Genomic DNA, 22,573 nt, shown 5'->3' with positions numbered 1-22,573 from the left:
TTATATACCGCCCGACTAGCAATAGCTCTCTGGGCAGTGAACATAGAAGTATAGAAATCTCTCTGTCATACACCTTAAATGCTGCTCTTCGAGTCATCTGTGCCAATCATTGATATAAATTCTTATAATGGATAAAACTATATTACTGACTTTTAATAATTACACAATTCTGTTTAATTATTTCAGGTATCAGAAACAACAGCATTTGATAGCGCAATAATTTTCATCATGGTCTTAATTTTAAATGTGCTGGCTAAAACACATCTCTTTGCTCAAGCTTTTTGCTGGGATTTGATATAATATGGCCTGCTATTGAATGAAGGTTTGTCTGCATTATATTATCTTTTCAAAAAAGAAAAGAAAAAATGTTTTAACTTCTGTAAAAACATTAACATCTCATAAGTTGCCAGTGCATGTACAGGAACCCTGAGGTTAAATGCTTGCAGTGCCAGGCCCTGTTGTTAGGAGATGGGCAGAATGTGATAGCCATATAATATGACACTTTTAGGCACAATCTTCAAGGACAGGTCAAGTTAGATCACTTTTATTCCAAAGACAGGAAGAGGTCTTTCCCAACCTCACTTTAATGGTCTTCTACCACAGTGCAGTTCTATTTTCTTTTTTGAATAATCTTTTGCAGTTCCATGTAGCAATTCATGCTGCATCAAACTGAAACCCTAACATTTAAATCAATGGGAAATGAGGCAGCTGCAATTAGGGTAAACATGAAGCTACTTAAAGACATCAGAACAGCCCTGCTGTATCAGATCAAAGGCCTATCTAGTCCAACATTCCATTTCTCACAGGGGTCAACCAGATTGCTATGGAAAGCCCATAAGGAGGATACGAGAGCAGTAGCAAACTTGTACTGTTTTCCCCCAAACAATGAATAATTCAGTTATACTTCCTCTGAGCCTGGTAGCAACATATATCCGTTATGACTTCTAGCCATTGATATTTATCTTCCAAGAATTTCTCTGACCCTCTTTCAATGCAATCTACCTGTATCTCACAGCACCCTAATTACTAACACAATAGTGGCACAGGACAACGTTTGCAGGGTGCATAGTGCCAAGGGAAAGTCAGGTAAAAGAAGACTGGTAAAAAAAAAGAATACTGCATTTGTAGTTTCATTCGATTTCATTTGAAATAGAAAAACATATGGGGCATGCACATATAAGAACTGTGAATATGTGTGTGGTGGCACTTCTGAATGAATCCACCAACATGGTTTAGAATTAAGATTGATCCATCATCCATTTTGAGATTATATAAAAAAAACCTGAGTCCTATTAATACACCAGGCAAGCTATGTAAAATAAGTGTGTAATGGGGTGGGGGAAGAGTTAGAATTAATCAACTTTGTTCCCTTGCCAGCACCAGAAGTAACTAATAGTAATAGTAATACACGTATGCAGAAAGTCCAACACAAGTAGGTTTGATAAACCATAATTTTTACCTACCATAATCCAAGTGAAAAAGGTCAGGGTTTTTTTGTTTTGTTTTTTAAACTTATCCATAAAGAAATGTCTATCCTGTTCTTCTAGTGACTGTGCACTACTCAATGTGGCTTGCACCAATTTTAAAACTGTTTATCTGATACTGTGAACAGTAAACAATAAACATTAAAATACAACAGAGCAACCTTCACCAACCTGATGCCCTTCAGATGTCTTAAGACTACAGCTCCCATCACTTCTAGCCTGCATGGCCATGCTGGCTAGGGCTGCTGCGAACTGTAGTCTAAAACATCTACAGGGCATCAGGTTAGTGAAGGCTGCAACAGAAGCAGAGACCACAGATAAAACACAATTTTTAAACAGCATCAACCTAGCAGGAAAAAAAATTGCCAGAATAAAAATATCTTTACCAACTGCCGAAGACAGCCAGAGAAGGGGCTTCCTGTGCTTCACAGGGCAAGATGTTCCACAGTGATTGATGCAGCTACTGAGAAGGCCCTTATTCTTGTTGCTATCAACTGTCCCTCCACTCTAAGTAGGACGGAGAGAAGCCCCTTTCCTTCTGATCTTAGGGACTGATCAGTCCTATCAACATTTAACCATATATACTTAGCCATTGTTTACACATCAACATATGGAAGCAAATGGGCATGAAGGGATATTAGATGGGATGTGATAGAATGCCATTTGCCTGGCTTATTCTTTTTAAAAAACTGAAAAGGTAAACTAATGTTGGGACAGCTTTCTAGAGCTGTCACATATGTGCTTGGAGGACCGTATAAAGCAGGGATGGGAAATATTTATCTGGCTCCATCCTACAAACCAACTTTGACAGGTGGGCAGAATACACCTATCAATCATATAAAGGAATTATGACATGTCCCATCTGTCAAAATCCTATGTGTGGAGTTCCCAAGGTCCTGTCAGCCAGCTGGCTGTTGGACACTTGGTGCTTTGAGATTGGGTCAGACGCTTACACTCTTTTCTGGAAAATGTCACCTTGAGCAGAATTATGTGGATCTTGACAAATACATTATACAATTTTGTTGTGTAAGTATAGAAAATAAGAATGTGCTTTTATGACAGTCACTAGTGTCACCATCAGAGGAAGTTCGCTTGGTGTTTTGTTTTGTTTTTGCTTTTGATGTAGGGATAATAATGCCTGATTTAAATCAAACATCACAGACAAAATCTAGGTTTTAAAACTGCACCAATTTCCTTCTAGAACTGTACAAAAATTTGGATTTTTCTATTTGTATATCACTAGCAGTACTGAACTAAAGACCACAGTATGTTGGAAATGGCAACTCACCATCAGGAACATATTTTGATGCTATCCCCAAAATAATCCCAAGTGCAATAAAAAATGAAAAGCTAGACATGGCAAAGCAAATGAGTGTATTTTTGTGTCTTTTCTTTCTGCTTGCTTCTGCTTGACAGCGCTGCTCATCTCCTGAGGCTACTGTTGCATGAGCTTCCTGTCTTCCAGAGGTAAATTTGGCTGAAGCTTGGTTCTTTGGAGGAGGTGGAGGACGAAATGGGACAATTCTCCCTGGGACATATCCAGATTTATGGCTGCTTCCATTCTGAGGCTGAAGGAAGGCAGGAGAATTTCCTCTGTGATCAATGGCTTGCATGTTACACAATCACTATGATAAGATCGAGAGAGAGAGAGAGAGAGATTAATGTTAAATTGTAAGTTACACCATGCACTACTTATTTGGGAGCATGTATTCCACCTTGATTCAAAGCTAAAGTAGCCAGGAAAGTTCTGCAGATATTTAGAGAGCAAAAGCATATGCAAACTTTTCAAATTATGCCAGGTTTACCCAAGATTAGTTTTTTAAAGATGCATATAAAAAAGTCTTTATATCCATTAGAATAATCAATGAAGAAGTTTACTTCAAAATTAAAAGCACTGTTAAAAATCATTGCCCTAATTCAATAGATAACAATAGACACCACACTAGCAGTACTATCATAAACTCTAATTTGCAATCTGATTGTCTCAATAATAAATACGTGAATCGTTTCCTGCCTTCTGTTCAAACAGAGGTATATATTTTTCTATTTTTCAGGTGGTGCTGTTGTTCCAGCTAGGTCTCTGGAATACTCACTGAATAGGCCACAGATAAGCTGAAGTACTCTGTTTATGCCAACTAATTTGGTGCATAATCTTCTTGGCAGTGAGGAAATTCCACATTTTGCCAAACAATTGAAGAATTCAACTTTAAGCTAACTCTAGCTGAGCTGCCAATATTAAATAAGAAACAAGGGTGGACTTGTGATGGTATCATCCTATTCAAAATGCAGAAATATATAGGTTGGGACTTGTAAAATGGCAATCATGTCATATATATGTATGTATGTGTATGTGTGTGTATTAGGCCAACCAAAATGTCACAAAATAGCATTTAAGTTTGAGTTCTTCAGAGCTCTTCATCACGCCACATGGGGGAGAGAGAAATTGGCTGCTGTTCAAACCAAAAGTTCTATACAAATTTCAAATTCCCACCATATGTGGAAAAAGTGCTGTTTCAAATACATCTCGAACATTAACCTGCCCCTAATAGTTGTTTAAAAATTAGATGGAGAGAGATAATACCATCTGGATTTTGTAAGAGACCTCTTTAATATTGGCAAATAATGAAAGAGATGTATAGCTCTCTCAGATTTTATGCCAATCTTTCATCTTCAACTCTGTTTACAGATTTACTTCCCAATTGTCATGTAGGCTATTTCCTCTCTACTGGCGTATGGTACATATAACATTGAGAGTCCTGCTGGACCAGCCCACAATCCATCTAGTCCAGCATCCCTATTAGTCCATCTACCTATTAGCTGCCGGGCTAAGTTCAAGGTTCCAGTTTTGGTGTACGAGTACAGCTATAGGGCCCTATACAGCACAATACTCTAATAAGCTTGGGACCAGGATACCTGAAAGACCATTTTATCCCTTATATACCCAATCGATCACTGCGCTCTGCAGGTGAGGGCCTCCTGCAGATACCATCTTATCAGGAGGTCCGTTCCACACATCATTGGAAATGGTCCTTGAGTGTAGTGGCACCTACCCTTTGGAATTCCCCCTTAAATATTAGACAGGTGCCATCTCCGTTATCTTTTCAGTGCCTACTGAAGACTGTCCTCTTTCAACAAGCCTTTTAAGTTGAGACTTTATCCCAGTCTGCATCTGTGTTGGAATTGCTTTTTAATATGTTTTTAAACCTTTTCTTTTTTAAAAAAATGATGTTTTTAAAGCTTTTAAAAAAATGTTTTAAAAAACGTTTTGATGTATTTTAAAGTCTGTTTTTATGATGTTTTAAAGTGTTTTTAGTGCTTTTGTTTGCTGCCCTGGGCTCCTACTGGGAGGAAAGGTGGGATATAAATCAAATAATAAATAAATAAATAAATCCCATTTTCCAGAGGAAACCATCCAAATGGCAACAGTTTATTTCTTCCTTTCCATTGTCTTCCAGCATTCTGCCTCTGTACCTTGAAGTTCCATGTAGCTACCATGGCTAATAGCTACTTGTAGGCATAGCCTATTATTTGAAAACAGGCCCTTAGACCTTGCTAAATTTATAGAGATCCAGGTCTCTAATGCCGCAAGTGATCTTTTGATACAATGGACAGTATTACCAGATAGTAAAAGCAGCCTCAACTGAAAGTTCTGAAACCATTTCATCTGCATGTCTGGGCACTGGTCTCTCCTAGAAATAGAGTTATCTTTTAAAACAGGGGTGAGGAACCTCTGGCCCATGGGCCAATCTTAGCCTGTGAGGCCATTCTCCCCAAACCACATCCACTTATCAATAAGCTAAGGTCACTTGTGACATCAGCTGATGGGTGAGAGGGCAGGGTTCAATTCAGTGCTATTGCAGCAGGATTTACTTCCCACTCAACTGCACTGCTGGTGAGCAGGGGTAAAATGCTGCTCCGTTGGACTGCACTCGATTTTTCCCTCTTGGGAACAGACACGACAGCCAGAAGAAGATGCTGGTGTAGAAGAGCTTAGAGTATACCAACTGAACCCTGATGCACTCAACTACATACAGCAGGCTCAGAACAACTGAAACAGCCCTCCAATAAAACAACTCCAACATAACAACTAATCTTAAATCTTACCCAGAAGCATAGCAAGAACTCTGTTTTTAATTTCAAAAGCTGCAAAGTCCAGTTCTTCACTGTTTCAGTGCAGTAAGATCATGATACCCAAACCTTTCCGTAACAACAACAACAAAAGGGCAAAAGCATCAAAAGGAGTGCAGGGTGGAAAATGTGCCCAAGACCTTTATGTTTCTTGCACCTGTTTCCTGCATCATCACAAAAGACTTCAGACCAAATGGACAACCTGCAGTAAAAACCAAGTACTGAGACAAAGCATGTTTAAAAATGTTCCTTTGTTCGAAACAAGAAACAAAGCTGACACAAATAACAAAATTGTCAAATTAATTGTTTGAGCAGGATTGTGTATTAGAACTTTTAAGAAAGCAGCAACGTCCCCAGTTCTCAGAATGCACATTCCCAACTGCAGTAAATATTCTGCTGATAATAGAACAGCCTACAACAGTCACTGTGTCTTGGGGCAATTTTTGAAAAGTTCTCTTTCAGCACAAATGTTAGTGCTCTTCTACAGCCTGACAGAAGATAGTACAGTTTAGAGCCAAATCCCCACCCTAAGCCTCTAATTTGAAACAGTAACAAAATAATTTTTGTATCCAGATTTATTCTTCAGACACTTCGCAATCTCTCTTCCTTCTGCTTTTCTAATTTTGATGCTGAAGAGTATAAGCTATTCAATATTTGCATAGGGAGGTGGATATTGAGCATGAAGATAAAATACCTACAGTAGACAACTATTTTCAAAACTTTGCTGATATTTTAATATGTTAATGCCACTTATAACTTGCCTAGCAAAAATCAGGGGCATAGTTACTAAAATGAGTTTGTTTTACGCAGACAAAATGAAAAATATACCAACCAATAAACATATGACAGCATCTTAATGTCTAATAAAAGGATGAACCACTAAAATCAGTGAACTTTCTGCCATTGTCTGCTTGATTTTTGGCTCAAAGATAATCTTAGTTTCCAACTCCATTGAGGAGAGGTATATTTTCAGCCCCTATTATAGGGCCAAGTTTCATTTCACAGGAAAAATGACCACAGGAAGACAGGCAATGACCTATTAAGACAGGGCCCTGGTTCACGCTAGTTTGGAAAAAATGTCTAGTGGTTAGCAGCAATATCATACCATGAAGCTGATATGTATAAATATATATGCTGTGTACTGTTGGTGTATTGGTCTATAAAATAAGGTACCCTATTTTTAGTCCCAGAGGGGAACAGACTATTAGGCTGCAATCCTACATATTTACCTGAAAGTGAACCCCACTAAACTGAATAGGACTTACTTCCAAGTAATGTCTTCATCCATCTGCCATCTAATTATAGTTAAAGGCTTTACAATTATGTTTTCATGTCAATCAATACTGCATAATATTTATATATAATATAGAGAGAGGGGTGGGAAAGAGACTGCTTTATCTGTAATATATTCAGTAGGTCACTGTGGCCTTCTGCAAGTTTCAAAGACAGCAGAAACCCACTTCACAGTAACTCGGAGCAGGGCTTTCAGTGTGGCTACCCCTGTTCTATGGAGAAGCATTCCTGTTGAGATATAATAGGCACCCACTATCTGCACTTTCTGGGAACTACTGAAGACATTTTTGTGCTGACAGCTTCTCTCAGCTGGGTCGCCGCCATGGGCAACAATTTTATTTTGTTTTAAATATATGGGCTCCTATTGGGAGGAAGGGTGGGACATAAATCTAATAAATACATAAAACCTGCTGTTGTTTGAGACACTTGTGTAGAAGGTAATACAAGTACAAGTTCTATGTCAGCACGAGGGAACAGTGCCCAATGTCCTCGTGCAGCTGCTTTGACAGCAGAAGTTTATTTTGGCTAAGAAGTTAATATATTCTTGCCCCCTCAAAAGAAATTTCTGTGAGACTGTCAAATATAAAAGCCACCATTAAAAAAAAATAGAACACTTAAAGAGCTAGAGAAAAAAAAGATGCCATTAAAATCCTCATATCTTAACAATATTTTTTTAGAAGCATTAGCAATAGAACAACATCAGCTGAATTAACACATCATGGGAGGGGGGAAATTACCTGCTAGCTAATGCTCAAAAAGAGCAGGCACCAGGCATGCAGGGAGAGTTTTCCAAAGACTGGGAGCCACCATGAGATATGTTCCTGCCAATGAACATTAACTTCAATTTAACAGAGTACTTTAAAAAAATATTTTATTTGAAGTAGTAGTTATTCTCATTTTCCCAGGCTTTTGGGGAAGGGTAAATGCATGGTGATATTTTCCCTTCTACTGCCTTTTTAACCTGTGATTGTTATTAATGTTATGATGTGTTTGATTTATTTATATATATATATATATATATATATATATATATATATATATATATATATATATATATATATATATATATATATATATATATATAGCTTTGTTTTAAACCTTTATTGTTAATTGCAATTATTTTTGAGAGAGAGAGAGAGAGAGGGAGGGGTGGGGTGGGGATACCTTATGGCCAGAAAGATGCAACCTAAGACAGTATTTTGATTTTCCATATCAAAGTGAGGAATCTTACCCTACAGGGTCACATGGAAGCACAACTGGCTGAGAGGTATTTCAAATATCTATCCTTCAGCAATGTAAAGCTAGCTAGCTGTGGATTGTGCAGACAGTAGCAAATGGAAGTTAATCTATAAGACTCCTGAGTGCATGGGTAGACGGAGGTGTGTGGTACTGGGTTGTAACACTGAAAGAGAACTAAGTAGACCAAGCAGTCTTCAGACTCTTGGCTAGATGTATCACCAGACATGATTTCAGTATTTTAAGAAACACTTTTTTTAACCTTGAAATGGAAGACAAGGGTTTGGTTCACATGCAACACTAAACAAAACCATGGCTAAGTGTGAATGAGTGAGCATGCTGATGCACAGTTAAATATTTGCATCCGCTTTGCTCCTCAGAGACTCCTGCTGTGCTACTGCAAATGAAGCCATTGTTTGACTTAGCATTACATCCAAATCTGGGCTCGTGGTTTGCCTCCCTCAAAGAAACCATAAGTGGCAACCCAAGAATAAACACTGGTTACAGCTCACGGTTTGTGTGAAGCAAGACAAACCACAAGCACAGCTTTAAACATAATGCTAAGCCAAACCATGGCTTAGCTTCTAGCAGCACGACAGCAGCAGGAGCAGGGGAGGAGCAAAGCAGCCATGATTTTCTAACTGTGCATCAACACACTCACTCATTCACACTTAGCCATGGTTTGACTTAGCATTACATGCCGCCCTGGGCTCCTGCTGGAAGGAAGGGCAGGACATAAATCAAATATTAAATAAATAAATGTGAACAAAGCCAGGCTGTAACTCTTCTCCATTGCTCTGAAAAATCCGTAAAGGAGGAAAGCTTGCTGTGGCCCATAAAGATACAGCAATCTAATTCAACGTCACAATAACTCTGCCCCATTATTCACATTTACAACTAATGGAAACCAATAAATTTAACAACTGTCCGAGGCCAGTTTCTGGTCAAGCCTGGATTTGATACCAGGTCTGTTAGATGCCATGCTGCACTTTATAGCTTTGCTAGCATGTATCTCTAGACACAACTGGTTCTACACTGGTTCTAATAAATGGCACTGTATAAAAGCAGTTATGTCTACAGCATAGTTTCAATAGCTGAATGATGAGATTTTACTACATCAGCAACTACTTCATACCATGTGTTTAGTGGACTTCATTCATTAAAATATTGAATTTCATGTGGTTTGTGGCTGTTACTCGTACTAGCCAAAACTTTATGTGCACCTGCACATACTTTGCCTATAAGTGGTTGGTTAGGTTACCTGGCATTAATCTTTTGCTCTTGCCTGAAATAAAGTACTACATTTAGAGATATACATTTCCGCTGCCCCAGTTAGGGCACAACACCTTTTCTAAAGGTTATCTGCAAGACTACAGAAGATGTCTTTTGCATTGGATGTTTTCATATTGATTTGCATAAGTCAAAATGCATACAAGGTGGCTCAAATACCTTAAGTCCACTAACATCAATTATGTTTTATTTCATATTATTAGCAGAAGAAGACTAGCATTTTGTCCACAGCATCAGATGCAACATGAATAAAAAAAATCTTACCCCCCTGAATAATAGCTGCATGGCAGCTAACTACCAGATTACATAGGACAGCAAGCACAAAAGCTGGTACAACCTACACGTACCAGATAAAGTTTCTTAATTACAATCAAATGTGGCTGCTAACTGGTAAAGTGGAGGCTCACCATCATAATAAAGGGGGGAAAGAAAAAAACTGTTCAGTTATTAGGATGGCAAGAATAAACTCTATTCAAATTCAAGAAATGGAGGGCTTCTCCTTACAAGATTTTTTGTACTTGGGTACATATATCTAAAAATAAAAAAAACTCATGGTGTCAATTGTGAAGACTTTCCCCTTTAAAGCAGAGAGACAGGAGAGTTAACTTTATAAAGTGCTATTTGGATGTATTTTAAAAGGAATAGGCCACTGTATCCAAGTATAAAAGCTGTCATAAGCAGCAGCCTTTAAATACTCTATTGGAACCTCTTTTTGAAAAAAAAGTGTAAGGTTTATATTTAACTAAGTCCTACCCAGAGTAGGCCTATTGAAATTCATGAACCTAAATTAGTCATGTCTATTAACTTCAATAGGTCTACTCTGACTATAACTAGCAATGAATACCACCCTTCCCCACCCCAAACAATGACCACCTACATTTACCATGCAGCATGTTCATTGTGGAAGTGGAACACCAGTGCATGCTTTCAAACAACTGCATAAGTCTTGCTTGCTGAAGGCACATATAATAAGACTGTGATAGCCTTCCAACTAAAGGAATCTTAGTTGATTAACTGCATGAGGTTTTAATCAAGTGTATATATGAGTAAAAAGAACAACTGTGCATTAAGAAATATACTTTAGATTAGAAAATGATCCACACATTTGCCACAGTCTTAACAAAAGACATTCTGTTCTGTTCAAAATGTATTTAAAATAATAATTTTTTTAAAAAGAATCAGGGTACCCTTTAAGTTTTAAATTTACCTATTAAACATCATAGCTCTAGATAAAAACCATTCAGATAGCTCAATTCCATGTGGATCACATCATGTGCCAAGCGCAAGTCATTCCACATTTTGAAGGAAAAAAGGAAGCTAAATATTTAAAATAATATATACTAAAAATCATGAATACCTAAATCAGTTATATAAATGTGCTTTGAAACTAGCCTTAGGCTACTGTCTAAATTATGGGTTTGCTGACTTCACACATAACTTCCCCATTTATTTTCTTGAGGCTGGTTCATTTAATGCACGTATACTACACAGCATATCATGCTACAGCTGCAATCCTAAACATGCTTACCATGGAGTAAATGCCACTGAAATCATTGGGACTTAATTCTGAGTAGACATGTATAGGATTGCACTGTAAAGTTGTTAAACTGACATCATCCTTGTTGTCAATATTATTCTACATACTTGATAAAACATTATCAGCATCAAATCTATATTAAAGCTAGAAGTTTACAAAGTATAAAGTTAACTCCAGTTCACAAAAGCTTATGCCATAATAAGATGGCAATATCTTTAAAGCTGCCATAATACTTCGCCATTGTAATTCTTGTATAACAGTTTGATTGCTCAATGCTTTTCAATAGAAAAACAACTTAAAAAACTGTACAATCTTGTCTTTTTAGTAAGCTAATTTTTGTAACACCTCCTAAAAACATTGTAATTCAATTTCTTTACCACACATTCATGAAATGAGGACACCATATGACCATCTACCTGTGTGAGTTTCTGCAAGACCTGCTCCCTGCATTTCTGGCTGATTTCCACCTGGCCTGGAAGGGTGGGGCCCTGTCTCTCTCCAGCTACAAAAGCAGCAACTGCTGAAGGGGCCAGAGACCATCTACCTGTGTGAGTTTCTGCAAGACCTGCTCCCTGCATTTCTGGCTGATTTCCACCTGGCCTGGAAGGGTGGGGCCCTGTCTCTCTCCAGCTACAAAAGCAGCAACTGCTGAAGGGGCCAGAGACCGTGTGTGTGTGTGTATGTGTGCGTGAACCTGCTGCTCAGGATGTCTATAGACTACTGGGGTTTTGTTTTGTATTATATGTTATATTTTACTCTATGTTATATTTTAGTCTATGTACGCCGCCTAGAGTGGCCGTTAATTCGGCCAGATAAGCGTCCTAGAAATAAAATTTTATTATTATTATTATTACCATATTTAGCTTAGACAAGAATCCTCATGCCAAAAACAGACATACGTTCTTGGCACAGATAGTGAACAAAGTGTCACAAAGTTATCAGTGTGCCTTAGTCTTTGATGGTTATTTTTTCCTTTAGTATAATTCAATTCTGTGCACATGTAACCATCTTATTTTTTAATATTACATTAGAGTACAAAATGTAAGAAAAATAAAACAAGCATCCCTCCTAGTAGGATTATTATTCATTAGATTTCTCATCTGCCCTTCACTATGAGGTCCCAGCGCAGGTTATAACAATTAGTTAAGACAAATTACAGTCAAGAGAATAGGGTAGGTCCTAAACTAATTCAATTTTAAATATGTTGTAATTGATTTTAGTTTGTGTTGTTTTTATATGCTCTGTTGTATTGTACTGTGTGATTTTATTGTACTTGTGATTTTATTGTACTTGTGTTCACCGCCCAGAGAGCTATTACTAGTCGGGCGGTATAAAAGTTGAATAAATAAATAATAAATAAAATAAACTATATATATATAGGGTCTCAAAGGTCAGAGTAAAGAGGTACGTCTTCAGCAGGAACCAGTACATGCAAATGGACAAGTACATACGAAGCTGCCTTATATTAAGTGAGACTAATAGACCCAAACTACACCTTATGTAAAAGTATTTGTAACGCACAGTGCAATCCCATACACATCAACTCAGAAGAAAACCCACTGGGTTTGATGGGACTTACTCCCAGGAAAGTGAGTATATGATTCCAGCCTCAGATACTTAGAACTAGCCTTGTTTTGAGAACAGGACTGGATGTTGCTCCAGATGTTGCTGGACATCAGTCCCAGTGCTGAAAAATAATGGGAGCTGTAGTCTATCTTTTCCTGGAAGGCCACAGCCACCTACTGGGGGGGACCCCAATCTGGATTCCACTCTCTTGACTATATATGGCCAGCTCTAAACAAGTTAGATAAAAACACTTATAACACAGTATGTAATTTCTCAAGTCCTCCAACTGGCAGTAGCTCCAAGGCCCCAGGTAGACATCTACTCTAGTCCTGGTACCCAAATTCCTGTTAATTGGAGATACCACAGAACCTGGGTCCTTCTGTGCAAAACATGAGCTCTACCAGTAAAATCCCTACTTCAGATAGTATCTTGGGAAAGTAATGAAATATGCTGCAAGCAACTGCCATGAGAAAAATAGTGATGATGCCAGACATGCAAAAAATTTCATATATGCATGAGAAGCTGAGTACCTTTGTATGACTATGGGGCTTTTTGCACTCCTGTATGCAAGTATAAGAGAATGCAACCGTGCCCCATCCAGCTCTCACCGTAGGAGGGAGTACCCAGAGTGGCTGACCAATCTCAAGCAGAAGTGGGAGTGTGTGTATAGGATGGCTGGAGAGAGGGGAGATGTCTCTTCCCTAGTGGTTAGTTTCTTGTTCCTGCACCACCATTTTTAACAGAGAAAGAAGTGTAGCTCAGCAGTAGAGTATATACTGTGTATGCAGAAGGTCCTGGGTTCAATCCCTAGCATCTCTAGGCAAAGGCTGGGAAAGACCTTTCTAAAACCATGGAGAGCTGCTGCCAGTCAGAGTAGACAATATTGAACTAGACTGACCAATGGCCTACTGATTTAACAGCAGCTAAGTATAGGAAGGCGGCTTCCTTTCCTCCCCATTTGACAAAGTAACTTGTAGGTTGCTTTTTTCTTGCAATGCCAAGAGGAGAGGAAAAAGAAACCTATAAAGCTACCTTATAAACAGATGGGCCAAAGGTCTAAGTAGCTCAGTAATGCCTACACTGACTGGCAGCAGCAGTCCAGGGTTTCAGACAGAGGTCGAACCCGGGACCTTTTGCATATAAGATGTATACTCTACAACTAAACTCCTACAACCTCTCCCCCAGTTAAAGTTTTTGTTTAGATGGTTTTTTCAAGAGAGCAGATTATATCTGGTTACGTATAGCAAATAGCAGGGGGGGCACTACTGCTTGAAGTGAGAAAACTGGGATTCAATTACAAACTGGCAAATTCAGGATGTGCAATTCAAGTTAAGTGGCAGATCTTGCACAACAGATGTGCTTCCCCAAAAGATCAGACTTTTTGCCATAAGGAAAGTGATGGGAAAATGCCCGGGAAAGTGTGGAATACCACTTGCTTTGGCGCAATGTCACCTAGGAATATAGGAAGCTGCCTTATCCTGCGTCAGACCATTGGTCCATCCAGCTCTACACTGAGTGGCAGCAGTTCTTCAGGGTCTACCTGAGGATTGGACCCGAGACCTTCTGCATGCAAAGCACACACTCTATCACTGTTATGGCTATTTAACCCCCCACCCCACAAACAAATCAGAATGAATGCCCATTAAATAGCCAACATTGTCTAATCTCCAGGAAAAGAGGCCAATAAACAGGTTGTCTAGAAGTGCCCGAAGACAAAGGGGTTACAGGACAAGAGTGTTTTAATTTTGTCCCTCTCACCTCCCTTTACATATGAAGCTCTACAAATTAATAACCTGGCCAAACTGATTGGCAGGACAACTTGTGAGGAAATATGTCTGGGCAGGCAGGCAGGCAACCGGGAATGCCAACAGACGGTACTGAAATAAGACGAAAAACAGAGAGATAAAGTAACAGCGATGAGGAACATAAGAAAAACAGTGGGGGTACAGACTACAAAGCGGGACAACTGGAAGGAGAGGAGGTGGGCATGGATACTCACTGGCTACAGGTATATTGCTAGCCCTGGTCACAGCGCCGTACTCAGAATTAGAAGGATGAGCGCGGGGGCCGGTGGAGGTCTCCACTCTTTTCGGTGGATGCTTACGGCTGAAGAGGCTTTAAGCGCCTCGGTTAGTGACTGCGAGGGTGGAAGGTAATTACTGGAGACTTTACAGAAATCTTGTGTAATGCCGAAAAGGAGGGGAGGGCAGAAAACAGACGAGGCGCACAACGTAAAGAGCCAGGTCTTAAAGGCGAGGGAGGAGAGACAGAGAACACAAAGGCAGAGCAGAAGATAAAGGGTCCGAGGCGAGAGAGAAAGCCTAGAAGGGGGGAGGCGGCAGGCAGAGCGGGGAGCCCCCTTGGCGAGAAGGGAAAGCATGGAAGCGCCCGCGAGGAACGGGGACAGAAGGCGGGGGCGAGACTATGCCGACAGAGCCCCGGCGCTCAGGGAGGAGGAAGAAGAGGACGGCGACGGCACTCACCGTGGCCTCGAGCACAGGCTGCGGAGAGGAGGCGGCGGCGGCGCAGAGGGAGGCGCAGTTAAGGCGGAGGGGGCTGAGGCATGATTCTTGCCCCTCCCCACGCGTCCAGCGCTGCCGGCTTGCCCCCGACTTCAGCCTTTCGACGACGGGCACCAACCAACCAGCAGCCCAGCAGCCCCCCCCTTGCTTGTAGGGAAGTAGCTCTGTCCGACGCAACCTGGCCCCGCCCACTCGGCTGCAAGCGCCGCCCCTTCGCGCTTCTCCGGGTCCTGTTGCATCTCCATCCCCTCAGCCTCGCCGGGAGGAGCCATCTCAAAGTGCCGTCCCGTGTGGACGCCTATTGGAGGAGGAACGGAGGGGAAGCGTTGGCTTCACGCCCAATCCCCAGCCGGACCTGGAAGGAAGCCACCTCAGGCAGGGCTTCGGTGAAACTTTCTGCATCAGCGTGCCCTAGGCACGCAATACTCGGATTTTGCCAGGACATAAGTGTGGCCCATCCTGTGCGTTTTTACTCGGTGTCCCGTTGATTTGGAACTGATTTCAGTTAGCGTGCATAAGATTACAGCCTCAGGCCAAAGTGGTTATCAAAAGTGCACGCATTTCTTCCCTTTTGAGCGCTGTTGCCTTAGGTCAAAGTTTTTGCAATAATTTTCTTTATCAGAAAGAAAAGTAAGATTCAAAACTGTTTGCAAATTATCTGAGAAGGGAGGGCTGCTAAAACTGACACCAACTGATTGCTTCTATCGCTCATTATTTAAACACTTTTGGGCCAGTTGTCAACCAACCAAGCCGTTGTCCGCAGAGGCAACACGCACCCCCTGGTTATACTTCCCTCCTCCGCCTGCGATCGATCCCCGACGGAAAATGCATAGGTTCTGCTACCAAAGTAGGTCACTCTTGCTGCCTAGAGAATCTGATGCTAAAATAAACGAGATGCAGCACGATCCTCGTGAGAGTTTACCCAGAATTAAGTGGCCCCACTGCGTTATGGAATCTTCTTTCAAGTAAATGAGCAGTTAGAATTGCAGCTTCTTTTTGGCGGCGTCCTGAGCCTTTGCAAAAAGCTGGTCGCTAGGTCGATACCAGCGTTTTGCTTCTTTCCCCCTTCGCAGTGGAAATCCCTTTTTTCTTAACTTTCTCAAGAGTGCCTCCGGTGCTACCGCTCTTGCACATCCTACTTCCATTGCATTTTCGGACGAAAATCGTAAGTTCCTGTACACGAAAAGGCGAGCCACATTATAAACCAGTTAGTCTTGGGGTAGAAACACACTCTTGAAGGACCACGGGATTCTTGTGGCTTATATTTGCCGCAACCGGCTGGCACGACCGGCCTGCAAGTGTGAATCATGTTTAGTCTACCATGGACTTTTATGGGAGAGAAGCGCTCCCTGTCTTCTGCCTCTTCGCAATGCAGGCAGCGTAATGACCTCTAGTGGCCAAAGGGAGAAGTGGCTGCCCAACCAATTTACAATGTGCGCTATTTGCAAACTGCGTTTGCGGTCTAGTCAAAAAGCAATTGGTTAGTGCTGACTTTCCAGATTTGGTTATGATGAGCCTCCTGAGAAAAATAAAATCTGGAGAGAGGAGGGAATAAGTAAACCTTCACTACTCCGCTAAAACATAAGTAGTGCATAATAACAGGAGAGAGAGAAAAAATTCTGTTTTCATTTATCCACTACCTAAAGTCGTATCTACTCTTCAGGATTAGATCATTTAAGGAGTCCTCAACAAGTATCCCTTGCACCAGTTGCCACAGCAATGCAGTAGCAATCATGTTTCAAAGTTGTAGTGTTAAGTCAATTCACTGATTAAAATAATCAAAAACCTTTTGATTAATTGGGGCATCTTTTAAATTTATCAGTCAGCAGGCATCATCTTAGAAAAGGCATCCCACTACTCTTGTGTGTAGTGATGGGCTCAATGGATGCCAGCAAACTGAGGCTCCTGATCTGACAGAAGTGCTGTGGGTGAGTGGTCTGGGACTTAGATTACAACCTATTCTGGAAGGGTTGTACTCCCCCTGAAGGAACAGGTTTGTATTCTGGAAGTATTTCCAGATTCCAACACGTCACTAGAGTCTCAAGTGCCTTCTGTGGCTAGGAGTATTTCTGTCCAACTAAGGATGATTTGCCAGCTACAGCCATTCCTGGACCGGGGTAGCCTGGCCTCAGTTGTTCATGCTCTGGTGACTTTCCATCTGGACTATTGGATTACTGTAATGTGGTGTATGTGGGGCTGCCCTTGAAGATGAACCAGAGATTGCAACTAGTGTAGAATGCAGCTGCTAGGTAAGTGGTGCAGCCTGATGGGACCATGTATCACCAGTCCTGAAAGTGTTGCACTGGTTGCCAGTGAGGTACTGGGCCCAATTCAAGGTGTTAGTACTAGCATATGAAGCCTTCAATGGCTTGGGACCCAATTATCTAAAAGAGCACCTTCCCCTGCATCAACCATCTTTGACTATACAATTGGTGGGTGAAGCCCTGGTGGTACCACAACCGAATGCTGCCTAGTTGGCAGCCTTTCCAGTGGTGGCTCCCCATTTGTGGAATGTCTTTCTTGGTGAAGTGTGTCCATCTCCATCAGTACTGTCACTCAGGAGGAATTTGAAAACATTCCTGTTTACCCAGGCATTTGATGGCTGAAGGGAGTGTGCTTTTTTTAATTCAGAACCATTGTTTTAATTATATGCAGAATTATTCAATCAATTGGTTGATCAGCAGATCAAAATGCATATATTTATCAACTAAGATTTCTTCAGATGGGTGGCAGCCCTGTATAGAGCAGAAGTGGCTAACATGGACCCATCCAGATACTGGACAACAGCTCCCTGACCATTGGACATGCTGGCTGAGACTGATGTATGTCGGAGTTCAACAAAATCTGGAGGGCACCATATTGCCTATGCCTGCTTAATAATGTTCTTATTTCTACCTTTCTGCTTACTCACCAAAGCACTTTGGGCAAGTTACAGTCTTGCATTGGTTGCAGTCTAATAGGGTCATCTTCTGATCCTGCCATTGACTTAAGTCACATCTGCACCATACATTTAAACCACTATTATACCACTTTAACAATCATGGCTTCCCCCAAAGAATCCTGGGAACTACAGTTTGTCAAGGTGCTGAAAGCTGATAGGAGACCCCTATTTCCCTCACATAGCTATAATTCACAGAGTTCCCTGGGACTAGGGACTGACTGTTAAACTGCTCAGGATGATCTTCTGATCCTGCTATACAGACTGGCTATTATACCAGGGCTAATCATAAGTCGGGATCGACTTGAAGGCAGTCCATTTCCATTTAATGCTAGCATAATAGAGTTGCAACTCTATTCTGAACCTGATGTAAAGTAAACAGCATAACAACAGCTGTCAACACCATCTCCACTGTAGCAACACTTACTCTTCCACAGCCAGCATTGCTACACTGGCAAGTCAAGCACCATCCACTAGTCACAATGTGTGCTTACTGAACCCCATATTAGCCACACATGGAACGCACCAATCAATGCACCGTGGCAGCCGAACACCCCCATGACATCACCAATTCAGTATACCCACATAACATGCATCACCCTTCCCCACAGATACTACCATGGATGACAGCTAGGAGGATTGGAACTAGCACCTTTAGTTACAAACTATAGGCTTCCTACAGTCCAGGTATCAGATCTCCTGATGCCACAAACAGGTACAGCCTGCAAACCACAACTCTTTTGCCAGGCAAACTGCCAAGCCAGAAAATGGAGGTGTGCCATTTTAATCACAACACCTATCAAGCTCATATAACTCAGTAGGTAGAAGGCATAGCGTAGGAACATAGGAAGTTGCTTTACACTGTCAAACTATTGGTCTATCTAGCTCAGTATTGTCTACACTGACTGGCAGTGGCTCTCCAAGGTTTCAGGGGGGAATCTTTCCCAGCCCTGCCTGGAGATACTGGAGATGGAATCTGGGTCCTGTTGCATGCAAGGCAGATGCTCTTCAATTGAGCTACAGCCCTTCCACAAAGACATGCAGAGAGAACTCAAAAGATTTCCCAGGAGAGCATTTCAAGTCCTGCTGTATGATAAGAGTACTCCCACAAGCACTCTTCAGCACCCTTACAGGTACGCAAAAAACTTGTATTAGTGAACAGAACAAGTTTGTTGCAAGGGAGAAGGCCGCAACCACAAGGAAGAACAGAAACTACAACAGAAACTCGGTGACCAACAGGAGCTGCCTGGTAACTTATCAGGAAAGAGCATTGCAATGGGAACACAAGAACAGCCCTGCATGATCAGAACAAAGGCCTATCTAGTCCAGCACCATGTTCTCACAGTGGCCAACCAGATGCCTATGGGAAGCCCACAAGGAGAACATGAGCACAAACAGGAGGTGTGGGATTGAGTCCTGCCACAGAGAGATGTTGAAGTAACCATCACAAGGCACATCATACCTTTGGGACTTTCTGCCAGCAACAATGATGGTGGGTGCCGAAGGTGGAAAGACATCACGCCAGAACTCAAGCATCCCATTCAACAGAACAACTCCATAACCACACAGCCACAGGTGTATATAGAAAGATTTGGGATCTTTCTATGTACCCAGGGACCCAGCTTCCCCCTCTCAGGCCAATGCATGGTACCCAGGGAGCAAAGACATATGTAGAGGAGCTAAGGGTCCCTAATGTGGGGCTGTAGCCTAGTGGAACAGCACAGGCTCAGCACTCAAAAGATACCTGGTTCTTTCCCTGACTATCATCTTACAAGGGGGAAGGACAGAGAAAAGATAAATGACAATCGGGATAGGAGACAGAAAGTGGCCAGATGTCCCACCTTGAGGTATAGGCTCTCCTTACCTAGTTTCCCTGTCTTGTTCTTGCAGCCCCAGCTGCAGTAAAGGAGTTGAAATTCCTTATATGTATTTATGCTCTGAATCATGATCCCTGTAAAAGGGTGGAAAATGTGTCCCCACTGTTACAAGCCTTGGCAGTTTGTGCAAGGTGCCCTTGCAGCAGTCTGCCCACCAGTACTCAGCTGTGTGCTCCTAATTTATATGACAAGGAGGACAGATTTTGATAGATAAGATCTGCGTTTCATGTCTGGGTCTGATACACCTCTGGTGATGGTGCATGACTGGCTATGGAGTTGGTTGGAATCCCATTGTGGCTGTGGGGATGGAGAGGCAGAAAGGTGAGGGCCATCGAGTTCGTGTGCTTACAGGAATCGCAAAATGTGGGATCAAGCAAAGGATTCCTCATAAAACTCCCTTGCCTCAACACCAATCTGACCAGGGCTGGTGCCAGAGGGAGGCCAGGCCAAGGGACCCCTGAAGGGCTCCTCCTTAGGGTGGGTGGGTAGCACTCCCTTCTGCGTCGGCTCCTGACCCTGCCGTGGATCACTCCTAGGTACCCCCCTACTGCCATTCCTGCCCGTCTGCATGCCCCCCCACCTCTCCCTTTATGTAAATGCTGGTTGTGCTACGGACGCAAGTCTGCAATCAGCCAAAATGGTGGTGGAGGTTTCCCTAAGGGGCTGATGCCCCTGCCACCATCTTGGTTGATGGCTGGGATATGCATGTAGCACCCATGTGCACACAGCATGGGCAGCATTGACCAAGGGAAATAGGTAGGTGGGGCATGCGTGCGTGTGCTGAGGCCCAGAACAGGCTGGTGCCCAAGGGCCCCGGCATACCTGGCACCGGCCTTGAATCTGACCATTCCCTCTCCCCCTTTACACTGCTGTCCTGCTGCAGACACAAATATATCAGTACACCAATGTACATTTTCATATGGTGTTATTTCAGTTCTGCCTTGAGCAGCACAGATAAATTGGAGAACAGAATCATTCTGTGACAACTGTCTTAAAAGTGCTGACAACAGCAAAAGCAAATAATCTTTTCATCATATTCACATGTATGTATAGTTGTGTGACGACAATACTCAGATGCCCAAGCAAGTATGTGTTGTGATTATAACTTAAGACGTGCTCAGTAATTCTGTTTTCTATTATTTCCTTGTATATTAGCTTGACATTTTTCTGCTGACCTGTCATCACATGCAGTTTAATAGTGTGTAATCCTAAAATTATTAAACATTTAGGAAAACATTTTTCTTTGAAAAATGATTCAATACATGCCATTTCTTTTCCCAAAACAAATAAGAATTTGGACAGATAGATGTCAGTTCTGCCTTACATAGGCAGGGGCACAGAATTTAATTTTTTTCTTCGTGAAGGTTATATGACATTATGGAAAAATGTCATTTTCTATGTAATTGGTGTTTATAGTTTGAACAGAGGCCATATCAGAAAATTATCTTCTGGATCCAGCAAAGAAAGAGTATATTTTTGAAATTTAAATATAAAAAGCCGCACTTCTACTGCAATGATAATTTAGCAGATTAAATGCTGCATTTTTTTTTACAAAAGCTATAATCAACTACAAAATTGGAGAGCAGTTGTTTTAATATGTTTACACATTTACAGTGCAATCCTATACATGTAAACCAAATTGAAACTTACTGCCAGGTAACTGAGTGTGGCTTTGCAGCCTAAATGTTAAAGATATAAAAATGCAGTGTAAAATGTTACACAAAAGGTATTTTCTTTCTAAATCTTAACAAATGATAGCTACCAAATATTGAGTGAGAATGGAAATCTGGATTCTGCAGTCACTTAACTTTCTACAAGAGGATACATCTGTCTATAAACAGTGTTGTTTATTCAGTTGGGAGCATAGCAAGTTTCAGTAATCTTGACAAATAAGGGCATGCAGAAGGAAGTAAAAAGTATTGGAGATATAGCCAAAGTTGGAAACAGGATGCAACAAAAATAAAAAGATAAATCAGAATTGGAGACCCTGAGACAAGTATATTTCTTATCAAGAAGCAAAGTGCAACTTGATCTTTCAATTGTCACATTCCTGCACACTCTGATACAATAGCTGTGACAATATTTCAACAACAGAATACTGGAGTTCTTAATTATAACTTTTAAAAGAACCTTGTAGAATGAAATACTTTTTATACTTACCTATTTGGTTAGGAATATCCAAACCATTTAATTAAATGTAAAAAAACTGAAAGCCGTTTTTTGTAATAGCTGCATGCAGTTTTCTGTCTATATGGATAGTCAACCAAAGAGCAAATAATCTTTTTTGCTTTCAGGGAAGAACAAATATAAAGGCTTGACACTGCTAACAGGAAAAGCATTATCTGTTACACTCTCTGTTCAGGATGTCATGGCAGACTCTTATTTTTATGACTTACAAAAACAGGAATTGTCACATGTGACACATTGATGTGAGCCAAATATTACTAGTAAAGGGATTCTTAAACCATTTCAAATCACAATCTTTATTCCCATCATCGATGACGCTTTTCCATGTAAAACGACTTCCAGTAACCTCCACTGAGTTAATTAGGCTTACTCCTCCCAGGGCAACACGTATAAGGATTGTAGCCTTAAATGCAAAGACCTAAACCCTTACTTGAGTTAGTAAATTCGGCATTGCTGATTATGAACAGCTCTTCCTCTGTCTATGGAGAGATGAAATTGCTCTGCATCACTGTAAA

General features: G+C 41.2%; 1 protein-coding gene across 4 annotated transcripts in view; it reads right to left on the bottom strand.

The window, feature by feature from the left end:
* CEMIP2 (cell migration inducing hyaluronidase 2) overlaps positions 1 to 22,123 on the bottom strand; it is a 76,565-nt gene extending 54,442 nt beyond the window's left edge. Inside the window, exons 1-2 of one of the 4 annotated variants that reach the window (XM_061628120.1) lie at positions 22,032 to 22,123; positions 2,773 to 3,109 (exon numbers count right to left, since the gene is read on the bottom strand). In XM_061628120.1, coding sequence (XP_061484104.1) covers positions 2,773 to 3,097 — 325 coding nt within the window. In that variant the 5' untranslated portion in view covers positions 3,098 to 3,109; positions 22,032 to 22,123. Of the gene's footprint in view, positions 1 to 2,772; positions 3,110 to 14,533; positions 14,978 to 15,017; positions 15,272 to 22,031 lie in introns of those variants that run through there. The other 3 variants (XM_061628131.1, XM_061628102.1, XM_061628111.1) reach the window with 3 other exon arrangements.
* Between the last annotated feature and the right edge of the window lie 450 nt (positions 22,124 to 22,573).

This window comes from Rhineura floridana, chromosome 1 (assembly GCF_030035675.1).
Source record: "Rhineura floridana isolate rRhiFlo1 chromosome 1, rRhiFlo1.hap2, whole genome shotgun sequence".
NCBI classification, from domain to species: Eukaryota; Metazoa; Chordata; class Lepidosauria; order Squamata; family Rhineuridae; genus Rhineura; species Rhineura floridana.
The sequence above is the reverse complement of the archived record's forward strand: the minus strand, read 5'-3'. Positions and strand labels throughout refer to the sequence as shown.